This window comes from Microcebus murinus, chromosome 2, assembly GCF_040939455.1.
Source record: "Microcebus murinus isolate Inina chromosome 2, M.murinus_Inina_mat1.0, whole genome shotgun sequence".
Classification (NCBI taxonomy): domain Eukaryota; kingdom Metazoa; phylum Chordata; class Mammalia; order Primates; family Cheirogaleidae; genus Microcebus; species Microcebus murinus.
The window spans coordinates 76,276,620-76,299,778 of record NC_134105.1 but is presented as its reverse complement, the minus strand read 5'-3'; the positions used below and the strand labels follow the sequence as shown (position 1 = coordinate 76,299,778).

Genomic DNA, 23,159 nt, shown 5'->3' with positions numbered 1-23,159 from the left:
GAGATTGTCAGGATGGAGATTGTAACAGGAAAGGAAATGTATGCTTACCAAAAACTCTTGGTCCATAAAGTAGGGCTTTTCCAATGATCCATCATTTGTTTCCAGATCAACAGCAAAACACAGGAAAAGTGCATCCAGCACAGTTTCAAACACAGATAAAAAACTATGGGCTACTAAGTATGCAAAAAAAGCTACCAGTAACAGAGGGATTGCCCACACCTGGAGTGCACGGTTGTAGTTAAATGCCATTAGTCCTCCAAAAACAGTGAAACACACCACCAGCACCTGTCCAAAACAAGAGATTGTTGAAATCTTTATAAATTTGTTTGTTAGAATATTTTAGAAAAGATTTTTTTTGTCAGTTACAAGTAATGGTTTCATATATGTGCACGTGTGTGTGCATACTATTATAAAGAATGCTTGTCAGAATGAAATAAAGGACAAAATGAAAAGCTACGACATCAATAGAAAACCCAGTTAATAGTAGGTGGGAAGGCTATATGTACTTCCATTTTATCTGTGCCTAGCTTTTGTATTTATACAGATATAATAATACTTCAAAATTTTTATTGTCTTTTTACTTAATATTAATCCCACAATAAGCATTTTCACTTAAAAAATTTTTTAAATAAACACAGTGCACCAATCCATTGGGTGGATATACTGTAGTTTTACCCTGGGGATTGAAGTGAGAGCCTTTCCAATGGGTGTGAGGAGATGATAGGCTTAGTCCAGGCTTTTGCTGTATGTAATTATTATTTCTACACACAGGATTATAGGCCATAATGTACCAAATTCTCTAACAAATGTAATGGAGTCCATCTGGGGTCCCCGTTGCCCACAAAGATGTCCACAAAGATCCACATGGAAATCTGAATCCTACTTCATTCAAAAAAGCAAAGAGGCCGGGCGCTGTGGCTCACGCCTGTAATCCTAGCTCTTGGGAGGCCGAGGCGGGCGGATTGCTCAAGGTCAGGAGTTCAAAACCAGCCTGAGCAAGAGCGAGACCCCGTCTCTACTATAAATAGAAAGAAATTAATTGGCCAACTGATATATATATAAAAAATTAGCCGGGCATGGTGGCACATGCCTGTAGTCCCAGCTACCCGGGAGGCTGAGGCAGAAGGATCACTCCAGCCCAGGAGTTTGAGGTTGCTGTGAGCTAGGCTGACGCCACGGCACTCACTCTAGCCTGGGCAACAAAGCGAGACTCTGTCTCAAAAAAAAAAAAAAAAAAAAAAAAAAAAAGCAAAGAATCACTGGTTATCACACAATCATCAAAAGCTCATTAGCCGGCCGGGCGCGGTGGCTCAAGCCTGTAATCCTAGCACTCTGGGAGGCCGAGGCGGGCGGATTGCTCGAGGTCAGGAGTTCGAAACCAGCCTGAGCAAGAGTGAGACCCCGTCTCTACTATAAATAGAAAGAAATTAATTGGCCAACTAATATATATATATAAAATTAGCCGGGCGTGGTGGCGCATGCCTGTAGTCCCAGCTACTCGGGAGGCTGAGGCAGAAGGATTGCTTGAGCCCAGGAGTTTGAGGTTGCTGTGAGCTAGGCTGACGCCACGGCACTCACTCTAGCCTGTGCAACAAAGCGAGACTCTGTCTCAAAAAAAAAAAAAAGCTCATTAGCCATTATATATTCATTTTGGGAAACAAAGGAAATGAGTGATCTAAAGTAAAATAAAAAATAACTCTATTAAAAAAATGAAACGTCATTCCAAAAGCTTTTGGAAGCAGTTATTATTATAGAAACTATATCACTCGCAATCCTACCAAGCTAATGAAAACAACATTAGCCATTTAAATACAACTGCAACTTAAGATTATTCAGGCTATTTTGAAAGGCGTAATTATTTTGTGTCTCTATTGCTACTGTGACATGAAATGTCTTGGGCCCAGCTGAGACTTAAATGTGTGTGTGATTAACACAGACCTGTGACACCCAAGCATGTTGTAACATTACCGACACCTACCCGTGACAGCAATGCACCAGAGACCTACACCAAATACCAGAGAGACACAGAGTTTTAAATGAGGAGCAAAAAGTCCCCATATTTAGCATTGGCCAGGTCACAAACTGGGGACTAAGAGCTCGTTCACCTTTGGGCACCTCTGAAGGCTGCGGTGTTCAGATATGGAGGAGTGGTTGAAAGAATGGAGGAATGTTCAGCTTGGAATGCAGCAGGCACTGTGGGAAGGGCAGCGTGTCTGTGGTCGGGCATTTGAAGGGCAGTCAAGGGGAAGTTGGATCAGGCGAACTGAGATTGCAGAATTAGGCCCAGAGGGTGACTGTGCCCAGTATAAAGAGCATTCTGACTTGGGCAGAGTCAGATAGGGGCGGGGCAGGGACTGGCCACCACTTTGAGCAACATTTCAGTTACTCTTCCCTACAATGTAGAAAGGGCATGGGTTGTCTTTATTTTACAGCTATAAAAACTAAAGTTAGAAACTGTGCAAGGATCCAAGGTCAGGGCTCTGTCTTTTATACCCAGTGATGTGGGAGCTCTGAGATGTTCCTTCCCTACACATGACGACACGTAATTTCTTAAAAATTATTCAGATGACAGGACATGTGACACGTCATTTTGGCTCTATTTAGGATATTAACAATTCTGTCTTATAGTCTTAATGCACTTAAATAATATATAAATTTCATCAAGTTTCAATACTATTTCTATGTATTTTTAAGGAAAAACCCTGTAAACATTTATTTTCTAAAGTTTGTAGCATTTTCATTTTAGACATGAAAAAGTGGGAATCAGAATGATAGAATTGATCACAGGTAAGAGAGTAAGACTAAGATTAAAATCCTGGTTCCACCTATTGTGGAACCCTGGACAACTTATTAAACCTTAGTTTCATCTTCTGCAAAACAGGGACACCCCAGGGATTGAGGATTGAAAAGAGCAATGAAGCACAGCATCTACTACAGAATAAGTACGCTAGAAATATTAGTTCCCTTTCACACTAATTGTCGCAGGGCTCGATTTTCTGAATGCTAGCCTCCTTTGCTTAGTCAAGACATCTCACCTTTCCTAGAAAAATGATGAAGTCTCCAAACCAGTTAACAGACGTAAAATGACTTGAATTCTTAGATAACATTTTGAATGCATCTTTTGCTGATGTACAAAAATCTGTCCCATTAATGGCAGTTGTAGTATATGCATTCTGAAACAAAAGACAAGAATTTAAAAATGATTTGTATAATTATCGTTTAAATAAAATATGACCATAGAGAATATCTGCAGCATAGAGAACGATATTTACCACTATCTCTACCCATAACAATATCGTTTTCAAAGACCCTCCAGTGTTTGATTTCACATATATTTTCATATAATTGAAGTAAAAGAAAAGATAAATAAGTATTTCTGGTCAATATGGTGGATTGAACATCCTACTACAAACATATAGAAATGATGGGCAAAGCATAAATCATGTCTTTTATTTTTATTATTTTTTAAATAATAAATTTTTTAAATTTTTTAAAAAGTAGAGACGGGGTCTTGCTCTTGCTCAGGCTGGTCTCAAACTCCTGAGCTCAAGTGATCCTCCCACCTCAGCCTCCCAGAGTGCTAGGATTATGGGCATGAGCCACTATGCTCAGCCTAAATTATTTCTTGATGCACAACAGAGTCTGAGGGCAGAAAGGAAGTTTAGGTACCAGAAAGAAAGCAGGCCCTGGTAATTCGTGAGAGAAGAACCCAAAGATCTAACAGGCATGGAATTAGGCCCTTGCTAGAGAACTGAACTCCCTGAACAAATTCAGGATTCATATGCAATTTAAATGCAACCAACCATCCCAAGAAAGAAGTAAAGAAATGCACCATCTGCCTGGGACCATTAAAATCACTAGGGTCTGGGCAAAGACAAATAAAAACCACCTTGCCTCAGCCAGGGAATTAGTCCTACAGACAACCCTCCCCCCCCCCCCCAGAAGCTGAAAGATGCTCACAGGAAAAATTTACAGATAACCTAAGGAAATGAACAGTGCAACAAACAAAAACTGGAAAGAACAATCTGGACAAAAGTATTCAGGAACATATTTTAATATGCTGAGGAGATAATGGAAGGAACAATGACCATAAGGAACAAACAGGATGGTATAAAAAATGAAAAAGCAGAGTAGAAAACAAATTGAATAGAAATTCTAGAAATGGGGTTGGGCAAGGTAGCTCCTGCCTGTAATCCTGGCACTTTGGGAGGCTGAGGCAGGAGGACTGCTTGAAGCCAGGAAGTTTGAGCCCAGCCTGAGCAAGAGCAAGACCCTGTCTCTACAAAAAATAGAAAAATTAGCCAGACGCAGTGGTGTGCACCTGTGGTCCTAGCTATTTGGGAGACTGAGGCAGGAGGATCACTTGAGACCAGGAGTTTGAGGCTACAGTGAGCTATGATGGCACCACTGCACACTAGCCTTGGCAACAGAGCAACACTCTATCTCACAAAAAAAAATAAGAAAAAAGAAAATCTAGAAATGAAAAATATATAATTTAAATGAGACAGTGTCATGATTATATGACTTTCTTCCTTTATATAATAAGCATTTTCCTGTTACATGGCCTTTATAATTTTGATTTTTAATAAATACATATTCTGTCAGGGGTGCATGCATTTGCACACACATGTAGCTAGAATATATTGGCTGTTTCATATATTTTACTGTTATAAATAACTATGCAATGAATATCTTAATTTCCCAATTTTGGATAATTTTTTCAGAATAAATTTGTGGAAATAGGGTTACTAAGTCAAAGACAACAAATGTGTGTATGTGTGTGTGTGTTCATATGAGAAGATTTCCTGGGTCATTTTTCTAAAATACCTTCTCCTTATAACTACATGATAATTTCAAGACCATCTATTTCTCCTATGTCTCTTGAAATCTTTAAAAGTGCTACTTGCACTGACATTTACAATGAAGAATTTATAACTTTCCTGGGAAAATCCACTGGAGTGACTACCTGCTTGGGTGGTTGTCATTCCTTTTGGCTTGGAGGAAGGATGACAGTTTTGTATCCCATGATGTACACATTAACCCTTCCGTACACCGCTTCACAAACATCACAAGGAAACCGGTGCAGCGTCTAGGAAACGAGCCAGTCCCAGTGGCCCGGGTCCTAACGCAGTCAGTGGAAGGGGAGATGAAGGGGACTAATAAGATTAGGGAGTAGAATGAACTCCATTTATCAAACTCCCTTTTCACCAAGGCCAACTGGAGAGGAATGTTTGGTTCTCAAAGACAAAAGGCCGGTAATCATCTCCCCCAACGGGGCACCATGCTTGCCTCAGAGGGGACTCTCAGTGAAGTCCCTGCAAAAATGCCTTAACAGTATTTCACAGAAAACTTTTGGTCTCCGCCTTACAGAGAATGCATGTGAAATTCGCCTTCAAAATCCCAAGCCAGCTGTAGGGGCAACGCTGCTCGGGTTTGGAGTTGGGTCTTACGTAGGGAAGCGGAAACTCACTTGCTCATACTATTTAACTAGGCATCTTCAGGCACCTAAGTTCTCAGAGGCCTGATGACCAATCCATTCATCCTCAAAACACAGCTGTGTGGGCGGGTGAAGAATAGCATAATCATTCTTTTATAGACTGGAAACCAAAGATCAAGGGCATTTTCCCCAGATCCCCTGGTGAATCTGTGAGACAGAGACCTTCCTTTTTTTTTTTTTTTAAATCCTAACCTTCTGGACATTACACCGTCAATTTTCATTAGGGCAAAATGCTATTTAAAAGCGGTGTGGTTAAGGTAAGCACAGGCTGCGTAGCCAGACTGTCTCTGGGTTCCAATTCCAGTCCTACCACTGACTAGCTGTTGGTCGTGGGCAAATGATCTAACCTAAGACCTCAATTTCCTCATCTATAAAGTGCGTTAGAGCACCTACCGCAAAGGGACGTGGGGCGGATGAAAGAACATTTTCCCCATAAAGCGCTCAGCGAAGCGCCTGGCACATGGGAAGTGTGCAATAAAGGCTGGTTACTATCGTCCAGCCCTCACCAAAGACGGTCATTTACAGCTGGGAACACGGAGGCAACCTCTGAGCACCTGAGGACGCACAGAAAGGACCCGTGGTTTCTTTATCCACAGGCTTTAAACCCTCATGGTTTAAAGGGCAGGTCTTGCTTCTCACACCAGGTTCCAGCCCCCAGGGTGGTCCTGCTTTGCAGCTGCGCCCACCACGTGCCTCTCTGCCCTCCGCCCCTCACCCCTGCATCTCTTCCCCCCTAAACATCTCAGTGGGCTTTCTGGGTCATAGGGGGAAACACAGTTTTCGTGGGGATTTCTTTTTCCTGCACAACACTGCCTCACAGTCAATTTAGCACCATCGCTCATAAGCAATAAAAATAGATTTTTGCTCTTTGGCTAAAATGATTAAAGGTTAAAATGGTACTTTCTCATGCATGTGTTGACTCCACAGATTTTCCCCGGGCCCATAACCATTTATCTTTTCTTTAATGTGTGAAGCCCACTGAAAGAGGGCATTAAAACCACACTGACAGGGAAATTACATATGCCTTCCTGCAGTTACTATGCCGCTAGCATTTTACCGCAAGACTCAGCCCCGAGTGCAGCAGGGAGACCTGGAATTAATGTCTGAGTGAATAGGTGGAGGAGGGAAGAATCACTCCACCCAGGACATGGAGTGAACATTTCTGCAGTTTCAGCATTAGCTAATTTATACTTATTCTGAGCAGCAGCTGCTTCCCTGTCAGGCAGCTGGAGGATAGATAGATTACGCTAAATGTTCAATACTGTATGTCCTTGCTCTGAGCATTTGCACTTGCCTGGGCTGCCAGAACCTGGAGTTACCTTGCAAAGGTAATCTGCAGATGCTAACAATATGTGGAAAGGATTTGCTGTAATAAGGATTAGGAAACACGTTTTGTTGGTTGTGAAAGTTAATCAGGAAATCCTGAAGGCTAATCTTTAAGCAAGGAAGAGGTAGCAGCATTTGGCTTTTGATTTAACACCAGACTATATTCAGTGTGCACGTTTTTTTAGCACCACAAAACAGGTGGGTATTTCTATGTCTTGAGATAGTCATAAAACACAAAATAGAGCCCGGGTGTGGTGACTCATGCCTGTAATCATAGCACTCTGGGAGGCCAAGGAGGGAGGATTGCTTGAGCTCAGGCATTCAAGACCAGCCTGAGCAAGAGTGAGACCCCATCTCTACTAAAAATAGAAAAAAAAAATTAGCCAGGCATGGTGACATGTGCCTGTAGTCCCAGTTACTCTGGAGGCTGAGGCAGGAGGATTTCTTGAGTCCAGGAGTTTGAGGTTGCTATAAGCTAGGCTGATGCCACAGCACTCTAGCCTGGGCAACAGAATAAGACTGTCTCAAACAAACAAACAAACAAAATACCCCACAAAATTCCCAAATTGACAATGGCAGGACCTCAATATTAGGTCCCGATTCTTGTTGCCTTGCCTGGGAGTAAAGACTCCTTCTAGGTACAGGTGGATTAGTTCTCAGACTTGCATGGAATGTCCACCTGGGCCTGTCCCAAGCTGCCAGGGAGCACAGGGAAAGGACACAAACAAGGATGGTCCTGTGTGGCTGGGAGGGTGTGTAAATAATGACAGATAATACAGTGCGAATGTGAGAGCGACAAGGAGCAGAGCCACAGCTGGGGGCGAAGGGGAGAAGGGAGCATGGGGGGAATTGGGAGGACTTCATGGAAGTGGCGTTTGAGCTGGTCCCACTGGCTGTCTCCAGCAGGGTACGAGGTGGCCGCAGGTGTGACCGTGAGTGCACCTGTGCAGGCGCTGGTGGGCCAGGCAGGGAAGTGCAGTGGGAAATGGGGCCGGGGGAGTCAGGAGGCAGACCTCTGTGGAGCCAGGGGAGTGACAGGACGCTGTAGGAGGACTCCTGATCTCCAGGCTGTGCTTCTGACAGGGCCTGGACGTTCAGCAGAGAGCTCCCTCATCACCATCTTCTGCCGATCCACCAAGCCCTGCACTCCAAGGCTCACCGCTACCCAGATCTAGGGGAGCCCCTAAGTAGCCCCCCAAGGCCTGCTGGGCTCGCTGGAGCTGTGCATAAATGCTGTGTGGCCAGGCGTCCGCTGAGCATACGCCCCACTAGCGTCACAGCTGGGAGCCAGGCCCAAAGACAGTGAGCTCTTCTCTGGGGGAAAGTAGGAGTGTCAGGAATTGTGACTCTCCCCCAGCACGCTGGCTCCCCCTCCACAGCCCCTCAGAGACGCCCTAGTGACAGGTTCCAAGTGGCTTGGCACAGACCTAACAGTAGCTTCCTAATTTATATCTGTGGCCTTTTCCCCCCAGTCGGTAAGCAAACATGCGCTACATAACTTGTGTGTGTAAATAAATGACAATAAAAATAATGGCAAACATTCATCGAGTGCATACAATGTGCCAGGCTCTATACTGTATCTCCCTGAGGGCATTAACTCATTTAATCCTCTTAACTCCAACCCAGTGAGGTAGCTGAGGACACTCAGGCACAGAGAGGGTGAGTAGCTCGCCTGGGCACACACATCTGACGGACGTTGCATGACTCGCACACGAAGTGGACCTCTGACTCATTCGGGCCCATCTGCAGGAAAACATTTGCTTTCAGCTGTACTTTCTGCTTTTCCTTCCAAAAGGTTCAAACTAATAAAGTGGTGCTCTCACGAGATCTACCGCTGAAAAGAGATGAGAATGTGGCGGGCTGGTTTAGCAGAAAGAGACTGGGTTCCAATCCCGTCCCCCCCCCCGAGACGTGCTAAGTGGCTTCCACTACATCACATCCCTTCCCAAGTGCCCGTTTTGTTGCTTTAAAAAGATGCCCACCGGTCGGGCGTGGTGGCTCACGCCTGTAATCCTAGCACTTGGGAGGCCGGGGCGGGTGATTGCCTGAGGTCAGGAGTTTGAAACCAGCCTGAGCAAGAACGAGACCCCGTCTCTACCATAAATAGAAAGAAAATTAATTGGCCAGCTAATATATATAGAAAAAATTAGCCGGGCATGGTGGTGCATGCCTGTAGTCCCAGCTACTCAGGAGGCTGAGGCAGGAGGATCGCTTGAGCCCAGGAGTCTGAGGTTGCTGTGAGCTAGGCTGATGCCACGGCACTCACTCTAGCCTGGACAACAAAGTGAGACTCTGTCTCCAAAAAAAAAAAAAAGAAAAAACACAAAAGAAAAGATGCCCACCAAACCTAAGATTCTACGTTAAAGATGCTATGTGTGTAGTGCATGTGTAGTGCTTCATAGTGGACCAGGCATCCTCATATCATCATCTCATGGGATCTCATCTGCTTTTCCCCACAATGCAGCCAAATCACCACCATGGATATTATTATTTCCATTTTCCAGAAAATTCTAATTATAGAAGAAAGAGATTTAAGTATACTTTTAGGTAATAGAAAAGCTAGATTACCTCTTTACTTTGGTTATCTAAGAATGTTAATTGTAACTTTTACGCAGAAAGAACATTTTTTTTGGTCCCTAAGTCCAGACCAAAGCCTGCAGGGCCGGGCCCTCTGCCCGCCTTCCGCTGAGGGCGGCCGTCTGTCTTCCCACTGCACTGAAGTGGTTTCTTCTTTTGGTGGCAGAACTGTGAACCTGAGTTTCTGTTGACTCTTGGAGAAGGTAAACAGAGTTTCCCTCCGTAGAGGAGGGAAGGTGTTTGCCAAAAATCATGCCATGAATAGCCAGCTTTATTTCTGGAATGCTTTCCTCACAGAGCTCTGATATTTATTAACTCAAAGCAAGAACTACTAAAACAAACTCGAGAAACAGGATGATGAATAAATAACGCTGGCATTCATACTGCCCCCAGAACTGAAAGAAATACAGTGAAATCTGAGTCCAGATACATCCCCATACATCCAGGAACCATCCCAAACCAGTTTCATCTCGGGCTCTGTTTTTATCACAAACACGTGTGGAGCGGGCGGTCAGAGACAGCCGCGGGCCTTCCAGGGCCTTGCACTCACCGTTCAGAGCCCTTCGGGAATTTGCTGGTCGCCAGGCTGCAAACCCACGTCCAGTGAGATGGTGAGGGAGGAGGCCAGCTGCCCCTCAGGGCCAGGCCAGGGGGGAAGGGGGACAGGAAGAGAGCTGCCCTGCCTGTAAAGTCAGGCATGGGCAGTGCTGTTTGGTTTGCTCTTTTAAAATTGATATGCTTTTTGCTTAATTTTTAGGAGAATGGCTTTGTTATTTTCATGCTCATCATAAAAAAAACAAACAAAAACAAAAACAAGCAACACAGAAGAAACAAAGAAAGCAAGAAAATCATCCCAATCCTACTTCTCAAAAATAACCACTGCTAACATCCCCTGGAGCTCACCCCAACATTCCTCTGTGAACACACAGGGACAGAAGGAAGGAAAGAGGGGTGGACCCGTGAGTATAAGTTATAAAAATGGAGCGGTGCTCTACATGGCATTTTAAATAAAAGTACAAATGTTAATTTGATTGCAGTAAAGGAAAATGAAACTAAACTGAAACTGAAGGAATATTTGAATTTCAGACAAATTGTAACTTCCCATGCAAGACTTAGGTTTTCTAAAAACAAATCTTTCTGGGTTTTTTTAACAGTGTCTCACTCTGTCACCCAGGCTGGAGTGCAGTGGTGTGATCACAGCCTACTGTAGCCTTGAACTCCTGGGTTCAAGTGATCCTCCTGCCTCAGCCTCCCAAGTAGCTGGGATTATAGACACACACCCGCATGCCTAACTAATTTTTCTATTTTTCTGTAGAGATGGGGTCTTACTTGATTGCCCAGGCTCGTCTCAAACTCCTGGCCTCAAGCAATCCTCCCACCTGGGCTTCCCAATATGCTAGGATAACAGGCATGAGCCACCACGCCCAACCTAAGAAAAATCTTTCTAAAACCATTATGAAAAATGTTAAGAGGTTACTTATTTTTTTAACACTGGGTTTGCCAATGAGAAAGATGAGTCCTCTCACACTTTCTCCCCCATTCAGACTTTAGTGAGTTATTTTTCAGACTTTGTCAGGGTCTTGAACATTTATAGACTCTTTGATGATGAATCTCCACATTCGAGCAGTCTTCATTCATTAATGAGGTGTGCCCAGCACTGGCACCTCACACACCTGTTCCGCACCACCTGCATTTTGCACCTGTACCGCCCGGGAGGCCCTTGCAGTTCCTCTGTTTGTAGATGCTGTTCCCTCTGCTCAAATGCTCTTCCAGATCCCTGCCCTTTCTATGGGGCTAATGTTTATTGAATAGACGAAGGAAGATGCTTTTGGCAAACCAAAAATGTCTTCTAAACAATATTCCTTCAAACAAAACTCAAATTCAGTTGATTTGTTTCTTTGTTCCTTCAGTAGACTGTTAGGGTTAAAAGGCACCCCAGATACCACCTGGGAAAATCTTCTCACTTTACTGATAGAAATGACAATCTCAACAGGCTAAGTGACCACCAAAGGTGACAAAGATGGGACAGAAATCAGGTGCTCCCAGCCAGCTCTTTGTGTTAGACAGGCCTGCCCCTTGCACAAATGCAGAAAGAGCCAAATTAGGCAACCACATCTTGCTGAAGGTGACCCTTCATTGGTCTGCTAGCAAAGCTCTGCACTCTGGCGTGAAGCCCACCAGGACAATGACATGAGTCTTCGTGCCGAGCAGGTCCAGGATCCAGGACCGTGTGGAAGTGCTGCCTTCATCCAACAGGCTCCTTCCCAGCGCCAGGCCGCTGTCCCATCCGCTAATCTCATTTGAGCTGCACACCCAGTGGAGGAAATGAGCAAGCCAGAGGGAGGCCTGGTGTTCTGCAAGGCGAAATTAAACTGTGGTCCTGTGAAATGGGAAAAGCAGAGGATGGGGCACACTTGCACTGCCACTGACTTCAGGTTTTCTTAGAAAGAAGATTAAACAGACGCGCTTGTCCCAGGTTAGCGAGGATCGTTCACTGGTTTCCTCCTCTTCACCTGTATCCTTGACGCGGAGCTCCGGGCAGCACCATGGAGCCAGCAGGCCGCAGCTTTTGGAGCCATATGGATTAGCACAGAGCAGTGCTGCCGTCCTAGATAAACTCTTCAGCCTCGGGGCCTCAGTTTCTTCATTTATACAAGGAGGGAAATATCGGCTACACGGAGTCCTTGAGATGACAAACTTAGCGTATGCCAAAGGCTTGCCGTGGTGCCTGTCATACTGCACAAAATGAATGACTATGGGGTTTATAGACTTTAGAGGGGTGGTTCTTTAGTTAAGAGAATGCCAAACATCTCTGATTTGAAGCTCAGAGCTGAGGAAATGGCAAGAGGGAGATGGAGAGCAGAGATGGGGAGGTTCCCGTGTTTTTCATATATTTGCACATTTTGGGGAAATGACTTTAAGTCAGGCGTCTGTCCACATGCACGTGTTGGTGGGCACGGGGCTGTGCAGGCTGCGTGAGGAAGGCTGCTGACACGGAGCCTGGCAAGAGACCAAAAGGTCACCGATCACCGCTGGGAGTAATTGTTGCTCGGTACCACAGCGTGGGCCACCTTGTATGAAAAGCTCTTATAAGAAAAACGCATTTGCTTAAAAGACATTCACTATAATAGCATCTTTCTTTTCTTCTTTTTATCGTGGTAAAACACATATAACATTCAATTTACCATCTTAACCATTTTTAAGTGTAGAGGTCAGCAGTGGCAAGTACGTTCACGTTGCTGTACAGTAGATCTCTAGCACTTTTTCATCCTGAAACACTGCAACTCTATCCCCACTAAACACCAATTCCCCTCTGCCTGCCCCTCCAGCCCTAGCAACCATCTCTCTACCTTCTGCCTCTATGAGTTTTGCCTATTCTAGATACTTCATGTGCGTGAATCATATGGTATTTGTCCTTCTGTGACTGGCTTATTTAATTTAGCGCAATGTCCTTGAGGTTTGTACACATAGTAGCAAACAACAGGATCTCCTTTTTATTTTTTTAGGATCTCCTTTTTAAAAGCTGCACAACATGATGTTGTATGTCTTCATCCATTCACCTTGGGTAGCTTCCACCTCTCGGCTATCGTGAATAATGCTGTGATGAACATGAGTGTACAAGTACCTTTGAGATCCTACTCTTACTCTTTTAAATATACACTCAGAAGTGAGACTGCTGGATCATATGGTAGTCCTATTTTTAATTTTTTGGGGAACCTCCGCATTGTCTTCCACAAAAGCGACAACGTTTTACATTTCTTTTCTTTTTCTTTTTTTTTTTTTTTTTTTGAGACAGAGTCTCACTTTGTTGCCCAGGCTAGACTGAGTGCCATGGCGTCAGCCTAGCTCACAGCATCCTCAAACTCCTGGGCTCAAGCAATCCTCCTGCCTCAGCCTCCTGAGTAGCTGGGACTACAGGCATGCGCCACCATGCCCGGCTAATTTTTTCTATACATATTAGCTGGCCAATTAATTTCTTCTATTTATAGTAGAGACGGGTCTCACTCTTGCTCAGGCTGGTTTTGAACTCCTGACCTTGAGCAATCCTCCCACCTCAGCCTCCCAGAGTGCTAGGATTACAGGCGTGAGCCACCGTGCCCGGACAACATTTTACATTTCTACCAACAGTGCAGAAGGGTTCCAACTTCCTCACATCCTCACCAACACTTGCTATTTTCTGTTCTTTTGATAGTGGTCAGCCTGGTGGGTATGAGGGGATGTCCTGTGGTTTTGAGTTACATTTTCCTAATGATCAGTGATGTTGAGTATCTATTCACGTGCTTACCGACTCTACAGCTTCCATGGAGAAATGTCTCTTCAAGTCCTTTGCCCATATTTTAATTAGGTTGTTTTTTTGTTGAGTTGAAGTTCCTTCTGTATCTTGGATATTAACCCCTTATCATATATTATTTGCAATTATTTTCTCCTATTTTATATAAGATGAGTTTTGACTGTGTTGTTTCCTTTGATGCGTAGAAGTTTTAAAATTTGATGTAGGTCCATTTGTGTATTTTTTATTTCGCTGCCTGTGCTTTTGGTGTCACATTCAAGAAATCACCGCCTATTCCGATGTCCTGACACTTTCCTCCTATGTCTTCTTCTAGGATTTTTATAGCTTTAGGTCTTACTTTTAGATCTTTAAATTATTTTGAGTTACTTTTTGTAAATGGTGTAAAGTAAGGATCCAACTTCATTACTTTGCCTGTTGTGCACATCCCGTTTTCCCAAGACCATTTGTTGAAGAGACCATCCTTTCCCCATTGCATAGTCTTGGCATCTTTGTCGAAAGTCATTTGGCTATTTTTGCAATGTTTTATTTCTGGGCTCTCTGTTCTGTTCCAGTGGTCTATATATCTATCTAGCATAGTGTATCTATGTTTGTGCCAGTACCACACTGTCTTAATGACTGTGGCTTTGTCGTACAACAGATGTTTTCTTTCTGAACCTCCATGTTCGCCTCCTCTCTCCACTGGCAGTTCTGCTCAGTAAGCAGCTGCCCCTGGAGTCAGTTCTAGGTGTGGTTAGGGCAGCTCCAACAAGAAAGGGCGGCTCTTTCTGAGCTGGTATTTCTTTTTTCTGTCTTGCCTCCCCACTACTCTTAGCAGATGTTAAAGGCTGCGTGAAGGCAGCAGGAGCCCAGTGCTGAAGCAGTTCGGATCTTCATAGTTGTCCTCCCATCCAAGGACACGTACAGAAGTTCTGCTTCGGCCACGCTCCAGGCTGGGGCCTGGGGACAGGTCGGTAGCCTCACGTTGTCTGGATCTCACCAAGTTTCTTTGTTGTCGCCTCGATGGCAGACATGCCAGAGAGCCCTTCTCCACCCCCACAGAGATGCGTCCCGATGAAGTCACTCAGCCTCAGCTGTCTCACTCCACCGAGGAATGCGAGTCTAGCAAGTGCTCTCTTTACCCCTCCCTGTGCCCACTACTGAGCCATTCTATAAAAGGCAAGAGGAGGGGGAAGATGAAACCACTTGAAAAATTGTCAAGGCCTAGATCCACTTGCCAAAACTTTTAGGAACTTTCTAGCTCCACCCAGATAAGAAAGCTAATTGAACCCAAATTCTTTTCATTGCTTCTTCTGCTACTTTTCATAGAACTTGTGTCTCAATGTCCATAGAGATGAGACTCTGAATGGAAGGACTGGCCAGCTCTCCCTAAATCATTTACGATGATTTCCTTTGCTCTCTTGACTCTCATCACTTATGTATTTTCTCCTTCCTTCCTCTCACATTCCCCGTTCCAGCAAGACTCAGGCTCTGTGCTCCTTCCCCCAGATGAGGTCAGGGGGCAGTTGGGAGTGGGGGTAGGAAGACATCCAGCCTGCAACTCTCACTGGCTTTTGTTTTCCAAAGTTTTAGACTCTAAAATTTTAAGCCCTTACCTACCAGTGGAAACGGAGATCCCCAATATGAACCGACTATCTTGGAGCAGCAGTTGAAAGTGCAGGTCTTCCTCCATCCCCAGATTAGAAAATGAGACTCCCCTGGGCTGGGGGCAGGAAACAGAGGTTTGTGCATCCTGACCAGGAGTTCAGTCCCGCTTTATCTTTAGCAGAGCATGGAGAAGCGGCAAGACTCCTCCATGGGCCCTCAGGTCCTGGTTTGCTCAGGAGTGAGGGGGGTCCAGAGATGTGGGCCTTTAGGTGACCAGGACAATTAGTCACCTACTGCTAGCACATCCAGGCAGACGCGACCACAGGTGACCTTGTAAAATATTTCTGCTTCCCAAGCAGAGCCTGAGGAGCTACGCAGATGGGAAAATGGCTGTCTCAAGGGCAACCTTTGTCTACTAATGCCTGGGGACATCTGAAACTCAGATAACCCTATGGGGGACAGCCCGAAAATAATAGTTGAAATAAAAATAGTAAAAAATAGTTTAATAGTTTAAATCTGCCAGTTCAGTGGGATGGGAGCTCAAAGTCAGAAATTAAGTTGAGGCATGACACAGTATACTTCCTGCACATCTGAGTTTGCAGCTAGAGTCACACCCAGGTGGAAGTCATTCAAAGACGAGACTCAGGTGGTAGCAGCCTGGAGCACTGTGGGATCCCCGCCTGTAGCAGAACACAATTCCACAACTGCTAACTCCAAGCAGCTTTTATCCCCTCAGCCACCAAGACTCCCACCTCCTTTCATTTTGTCTCTTTTTATGAATGCCTTCTCCAGTCTCTGACCAACAATTGCTTCCTTCTCCCAACACGCCTCACGGTCTAGGACAAAGACAACCGGAGAATGACAGCTGAGGAATGTACGCCCCAGTCAGTGCCTTGCTCAGAAGCGTATGGAAGGAGGCGGGCAGGGGTGGGCTTCAAGGTGAGCAGCCAGAGCCCTCTGACAACAACTGGTCCAGGAGAAGAACCAGACACAGAGAAATGGCATGAAGAAACCTGCCCTCCATCATGAGGAAGATGGGGTAGGAACTACTCAGTGGTTTGTTTTCATTTTCTACATGAAGTCAACTTGGGAAATGTAGAAACTAATCTATAATCTTTACATTTCTCAAACTCCTGGGGTAAAGCTGACAACTTGGGCTGTGGACATTCCCACCTCCACCCTGAGCCACCTCCCCGTCCCGGCCCAGCCTGGGTCGCCGGCAGACACTGACCTGCCCTGGACCACACGGGAGGAGCCAGTCTGCGGCTGCCGGACCCCCACATCCAACACTGCTCACTGGAGCACGATGTTTGCATGTGTCACCTGCTTCCTTATTTAGGAGGAAATTCGATTTTGCTGACTCCAAAGGTAGTTTTCTCAGATCAAAGTTAAAAACACAGTCATCTCCCTTAGTATTTTTCCAGTGTACCTAGAACGTGTCATGACAGGAAGGTACAAAGAACAGAAAGGGGTTGCTCCATGCCCCACATGGAGCTCGGGCTTGTGAAAGGAGTCTTACTGGAGCAATGCAACGGCGACTCCTTGGATCGGATGACCTTATAAACCAGCGTTGTTGGAAACAGTCCCCGTTGCCCTTGCTAGACAGACACGGCTGCTCTTGTCTAGTGAAAAATGGGAGCAAGGAGAGCAAATGAGCACTAGATGCGGAAAGAGAGAGTCAGAGGCCCGCCTGCTGAGAACAGGTGCTATGTGGGGCATGTTTTCTCAATCTGAAGATGTGGTTAATTCTCTTTCTTCAGGACTTGAGTGCTCAACTTTTCCGCATCACTCCACTTCATGGTGGGGGAAATTGGGCATTTTTCTGGACTGCAAGGACCAGATGGGAAGCTCTTAGCAATTCAGCTCCCCCCAACAAGTGATTAGTGGGGGTCTGGCTGGGGTTGGGTGGGGAGAGAACTTCCTGTGGATGCTGATATATCCCTAACTGAGCACTATTCTAAGTGCCCTAGGATATAACCAGGAGCTCATACACTAAGTGCATTGATAATAATGATAGTAACTGCCATTTATTCAGTAAGTGCTTCTACATGTGAGGCACAAAACTAAGAGCTTTGCAAATATTCTCTATTTATTATAATCCTGGGAGATAGGCATTTTCATACTTAATTTATCTGGCACATAGGTTTCTAATATTTGGTGAGCGAATGAGTAAAATAATTAAACTCACCCCTTCCATCCCAAAAAAGCTAACGTTACAGTGCCTGTACTTAGAGCCAGACACCATGCTCTGATGTTTATATGTATTAGTTTATTCAACTCTCTCATAATAGCTTTATGAGGGAGATATTAAAAATTTTGCTTTATATATTCCATATCTATCTTTCTATCTGGAAACAGAGGTGAAGTAACCTATGTCAGGGCACAAAAAATGGAGGAGCTATGATTGAGACTCAGGTCTGCCTGCCTCGAAGTCTGCATTCTCACTCTATCACACTGCTGGGAACATTTTCCATTCGGATGATTTGGTGTTCAAGGTGACATTTTAAATCTTCATCTGATTGACACTTGCATCTCTTGATTGTTCAGAACTTCGACAAGCAAAGAGGGAATGACCTACTGGGTCTTCAGAATCTCAACAGTCAGCTGTTATTTTCCTCCTCTCTAACCTAGGGCAGGTTACTACTTAACTGCTCTGAACCTAAGCATTCTCATCTGTTTTTAAAAAAGATAACAGTATAGCTCTCACAGGATGGTTTGTGAGGATATAGGTAGATAATACACAAAAAGTAGCATGGTACCTGGCATGTACAGTAAGATATATATATATGTATATATATATATATATATATATATATATACATATATATATATATGTATATATATATATATATAAAGTAAGTGCCCAATAAGTGGTAGGCATTCTTGTCTTCAGGAGCTGCACACTTTGGAGGAAGTCAAGGCAATTAATGCCAAACACTCAGTAGCCTCTCAGGAGAGTTTCCTGATTATCTGAGCACTCTTCCATAACTTTCCCTCCCTTTCCTATAGTGATGTAGTCATCCATTCAACAAAAATTAATTTCCTCTCCCAGGAGATATAAGAATTTCAAGTCAGGAAGGACTTCAGAGTCCAACCTAAGACGGCAGCTGCTCTCAGGGCCTCACCCCGGAGGACTGAGAGGGTGCTCAGGCCCACTTAGAGAAGAGGGCTAGGGGCCTCACCCTCCAAGCCCTGACCCTGTGACAGGCCCACAGCAGGTGGGAGCTGGGCTCCGGAGAGGCTGCTCCCAGGAAAGCCACACAAAGCCATGGCCATATGCCCAGCAGCTTCTGAACCATGCACCAGGAAACATGAGGATTCAGTTTGTTTTCTCCCAGACAGTCTGGGGCCTCCACAAATAGGTGTCTCAATTCCTTTCTATTTAAAGACAGGATAGTAGCATTTGCCACGAAACAGCTGGGTGTGGGGATTACCGCTGTTTGTAAATGCAAACGATCATATGGACACACATGTGAGTCTCTTTCTAACACATGCACACGAGGCATCTCTCCAGGCTCTCCCCATCAATCAGCTGTGTGCCCAGAGTGGCTCTGGACAGTGGGTGGGGAGGCAGGGGTCAGGACTGGCTGGCTGCTCTGTGGCGAGGCTACCTCTTATGGCAATGTCAGTGGCTGAAAGAACTGTTTCTTCTTAAGAACCTTTACATCATTTTCATAATCAACTTAGAGAAATTGCACAATATCCATTATTCTGTTTCTGAGATGCACATGCTTCCCTGGGAGAGGAGTCACTGGAGATCTGCCATCTGGCTTGGGATGAACCAAGACCTGTCGTGGAAAAGTCACTGAGTGCTTTTGCTATTGATGGGCTACAAGAAAGAGTATCATTGAAACAGAGCTCACTGCAAGGAAAGGGGGTGGGGGGAAGAGAAGTCTTTGAGATATTACAAAGTCAAGTCTGCCACAAAGGCTTAGAAGACAGAGACCAACATTATGTTCACTGGAAAAAAAAGTACTGGCAGGCAGGGCAGTGTGGGGAGGGGTGTGTGAGGCGGGGAGGGGTGTGTGAGGCGGGGAGGGGAGAGAGGTGCACATTTCTCAAGAAGCGGCAAGTTTTCCTCTGCACTGGACTCCACAAGGGTATCCAGGACCTTTCTGACCAGCGCATCTGCCAGGAAGACAGGAAGCTGGCAGCATTTCTGATCAAGTGGCGATCTGTGCCTTTGCATTATTCCAGACGGATGCCAAGGGAAAGTGGGCTGCGCGCCTTACAGACTGCATCCAGGTGCGTGAGGTTCCCCTCGCCCCTCCTCGAGGGGAAGCAGCTCAGATTCATCAGGTACCCAGCCACCCTGCGCATTCGCCCACGGCAGAAATGGGGTGTGACAGTGGTGGGCATTACAGTACTCTCCTACTGCTGAGGGTGACCCAGGCGACTGGTGACGACCAGAATCCCACCGCCAGTTATTTGTCACCGCACGGCAGCACGGCTGGGAGAACTGCCGAGAGTGGGTGCAGACAGGTGGCCCCTCTTGGTCCACTCACATTCTCAGGTCTGTCTATAAGAATCTGGCAGCTCTGAACTGGGGCAACATAAAACATCGCTGATGGTTTTGACACCAGGGTAAGCTCTGGTGAAGAGGTACAACATGAAAAAAATCGGCCTGTCATTTTGGAACAAAACAGGAAAACAAACAATTCATATTTTTTGTATTCTCTCTCATTTCCCACACCAAGCATCTCACAGCTCTGAAGGGGCAGGGTGGCACCTGTGTGCCCAGCTCTGGGCTGGACGCTGCGGCAAGGCTCAGAAAGCTGCACAAGAACCTCGGAGGTCACTTAACCCAACCCCCTCCTTTTGCAGAAGCTCAGTAAGGGGAAGGGGCTCGCCCAGGTTACACCAAGAAGGCAGAGCAAATGCTGCTCCAGTTGACTAACAAGTTGCCTTTACCTGGGAGCTTCTCCCAGGAGACTGGTATAGAAATGATGGTTCCTAGACTTTTGCAACATCAGCCCAGAGCTACTGCCCACACCCATTCTCACTTCTGCTGGAAGAACAAAGGATTGAAGAGGAATGCAATGCTTAAAATGATAACACGCATAATGAATTAAATAGGAAGCAAATAATCAACAGAAGTAAAATGTTAAGAATGACTGAACAACAGAACAACATAGTCAACTCAGCAACACTGGTGTTCGAAAAGAGTTCTTTCCCCAATTTGCAAAATCCCAACTCCCTGCATGTGTACACTCACAGACTGTACAGCATTGCCAGGCATTGCCTCGGCAGCTAGATGTTTAACTGAATAATGAATTTGAGTCTTCAGGAAACTGTGTAAAACCCCAATTTCGGTTCATAAAGAACATATTTTAGTAAGCTTTATTAACACATGATCTGCCTTACTGATTGGTAAATAACCACTTGTATGAAAAAATGAAAACCTAAGAAATTCGACTATTTGCCTATAAAAATTGAAAAAAGGATTTTCTGGAATGTTCAGTTCAGTTTGAACCATCAGGAAGAATCCCCAGATGGCAGTTGTGAGTCTTCCTCTGGCTGTTTAAAAAATGCACAGTCGTTAAGGGATTGGGTCCCAGGGTTTAAGGGATTGGGTCCCAGGGTCCAAACAGATTTGGATTCAAATCCTAGTTCTGCCACTAACTATATGCCTTCTCTAAGCCTCAGTTTCCTTATCTGTAAATTGGAGATGCTATCTCAAAGATGACCAAATAATAATGCGCAAAACGTACTTAGCATAGAGCTGGCGACACAGTTACTGCCAACCCACAGCTATTGTTGTTGTGACTGTTCTCAGCTGGTGATCTCCTGGGGGTGCTCCATACTCAGGTCCACCTCTTCTATGACATTTTCCCTAATTACCTAGTCAAATGACCTCCTCCAATTGGCAAGATTCCCTCTTTCTGAACGTCTACAGCCCTCATTCCTGTACTGAAACACGTACTGTTACATAAATGTTTCATGCTTATGCCTCTTACTACTTCACCCATCCCACCCTACCCCTGCCCCAAACTAGTTTGCCAACTCCCTAAAGACCTGGCTTATGCATTTCTTCCTTTTTTACAGATGTGGTGTTTCCCTGTCACCCAGGCTGGAATTGCAGTGGCACAACCATAGCTCATTGCAGCCCTGAACTCCTGGATTTAAGTGGTTTCCCCACCTCAGCCTCCAGAGTAGCTGGGACTACAGGCACACACTTTTAAAAATCTTTTCTAGAGACGGAATATTGCTATGTTACCCAGGCTGGTCTTGAACTCCTGGCCTCAAGCAATCTTCCTGCCTCAGCCTCCTGAGTAGCTAGCTGGCTTATGCTTTATATGGACTGTGTACTGCCATGGTCCCTGCTCCCATCATTCCCAGGCTGAAATGTTTGCATACAGCATAAACAAATGGTTGTTGGATAAATGCACGTCTGAGGTGAACACATAGTTTTTTCAATACACACATTTGGGATTTATGATGTAGAGAGACGAGTAAACGAGAAGTGATGAGACTGGGGGTTGTATGCCCCACTCTGCAAGGGAACAACTGTGCAGCCTGAGGCAGGATATCTGCAAAACGCAGTAACTGCCACCTGCCTCCCTACTTGGACTTAGTGAAGATGGATTAGGCTTTTAAAAACCAGTGGTAAAACACAGCCAGCTCCTTGATGTTAAATAAAGAAGAGCATCTGGGTTTTGATGGTAACAAATGGATCACATTCTCTTTTAGCATTTCCCAGATCCTATTCAAAAAGGAAAAAATAAGCCTCCGCTCTTTTAAATCTGATTTCTAGAGGCAGAGATGCCAAAACTTCCCCTAGTAACTCATTCCAATGCCAGGAAATTTCTCAAAAGGCCAATCTAAATTCCTTTTCTCACTTTATGCTCACTTTCCTCTGTCCACTGCCAAATGAGATCAGCAAAGCTCTGATCACCATTATAAAATCATTGTCTTTATTCTTTTTTTTTTTTTTTTTTGAGACAGAATCTCAGTCTGTTGCCCAGGCTAGAGTGCCATGGCATCAGCCTAGCTCATAGTAGCCTCAAACTCCTGGGCTCAAGCAATCCTTCTGGCTTCAGTCTCCTGAGTATCTGGGACTACAGAAATGTGCTACCATGCCCAGCTAATTTTTTCTATATATTTTTAGTTGGCCAATTAATTTCTATTTTTTAGTAGAGACGGGGTCTTGCTCTTGCTCAGGCTGGTTTGGAACACCTGACCTTGAGTGATCTGCCGGCCTTGGCCTCCCAGAGTGCTAGGATTATAGGCGTGAGCCACGGCACCTGGCCTTTATTCTTGAAAATCTTTATTACACTCTGTTTTCCAGTAGTTGATTTATGTATGTATGTATGTATGTATTTATTTATTTTTGAGACAGAGTCTCACTTTGTTGCCCAGGCTAGAGTGAGTGCCGTGGCATCAGCCTAGCTCACAGCAACCTCCATCTCCTGGGCTCAAGCCTCCTGCCTCAGCCTCCTGAGTAGCGGGGACTATAGGCATGTGCCACCATGCCCGGCTAATTTTTTGTATATATATTTTTAGTTGGTCAATTAATTTCTTTCTATTTATAGTAGAGACAGAATCTCGCTCTTGCTCAGGCTGGTTTCGAACTCCTGACCTCGAGCAATCTGCCCACCTTGGCCTCCAGTAGTTGATTTAGACCAGAGGCGACCCTTAGATTCAGAGATGAATTTCCTTAATGTGAACTCATTAATATTCACATCAATTCTCTCTCTTTCTTTTCCATTCTTCCTCCTCTTCTTTCTCAATCTCCTAACCTTAGGCCTCTGCGCGTGCCCTCAGCAGCAGGCACTGCCCGGTTTTGCAGGAGTCACCCCCAGGTAAAGATGTTATGACAGCTGGTTTAGCCACAGCCTCCTTCACAGGCACCAAGGGTAGAATCTGAAAGACCCATCCCTGTTT

General features: G+C 45.1%; 1 protein-coding gene across 3 annotated transcripts in view; it reads right to left on the bottom strand.

The window, feature by feature from the left end:
• Nucleotides 1-23,159, bottom strand: part of SLC44A3 (solute carrier family 44 member 3) — a 77,661-nt gene that overhangs the window by 4,151 nt on the left and 50,351 nt on the right. For all 3 annotated transcript variants that reach the window (XM_012790982.3, XM_012790981.2, XM_012790978.3), the window contains exons 13-14: nt 3,036-3,173; nt 49-285 (exon numbers count right to left, since the gene is read on the bottom strand). In XM_012790982.3, coding sequence (XP_012646436.2) covers nt 49-285; nt 3,036-3,173 — 375 coding nt within the window. The remainder of the gene's footprint in view (nt 1-48; nt 286-3,035; nt 3,174-23,159) is intronic.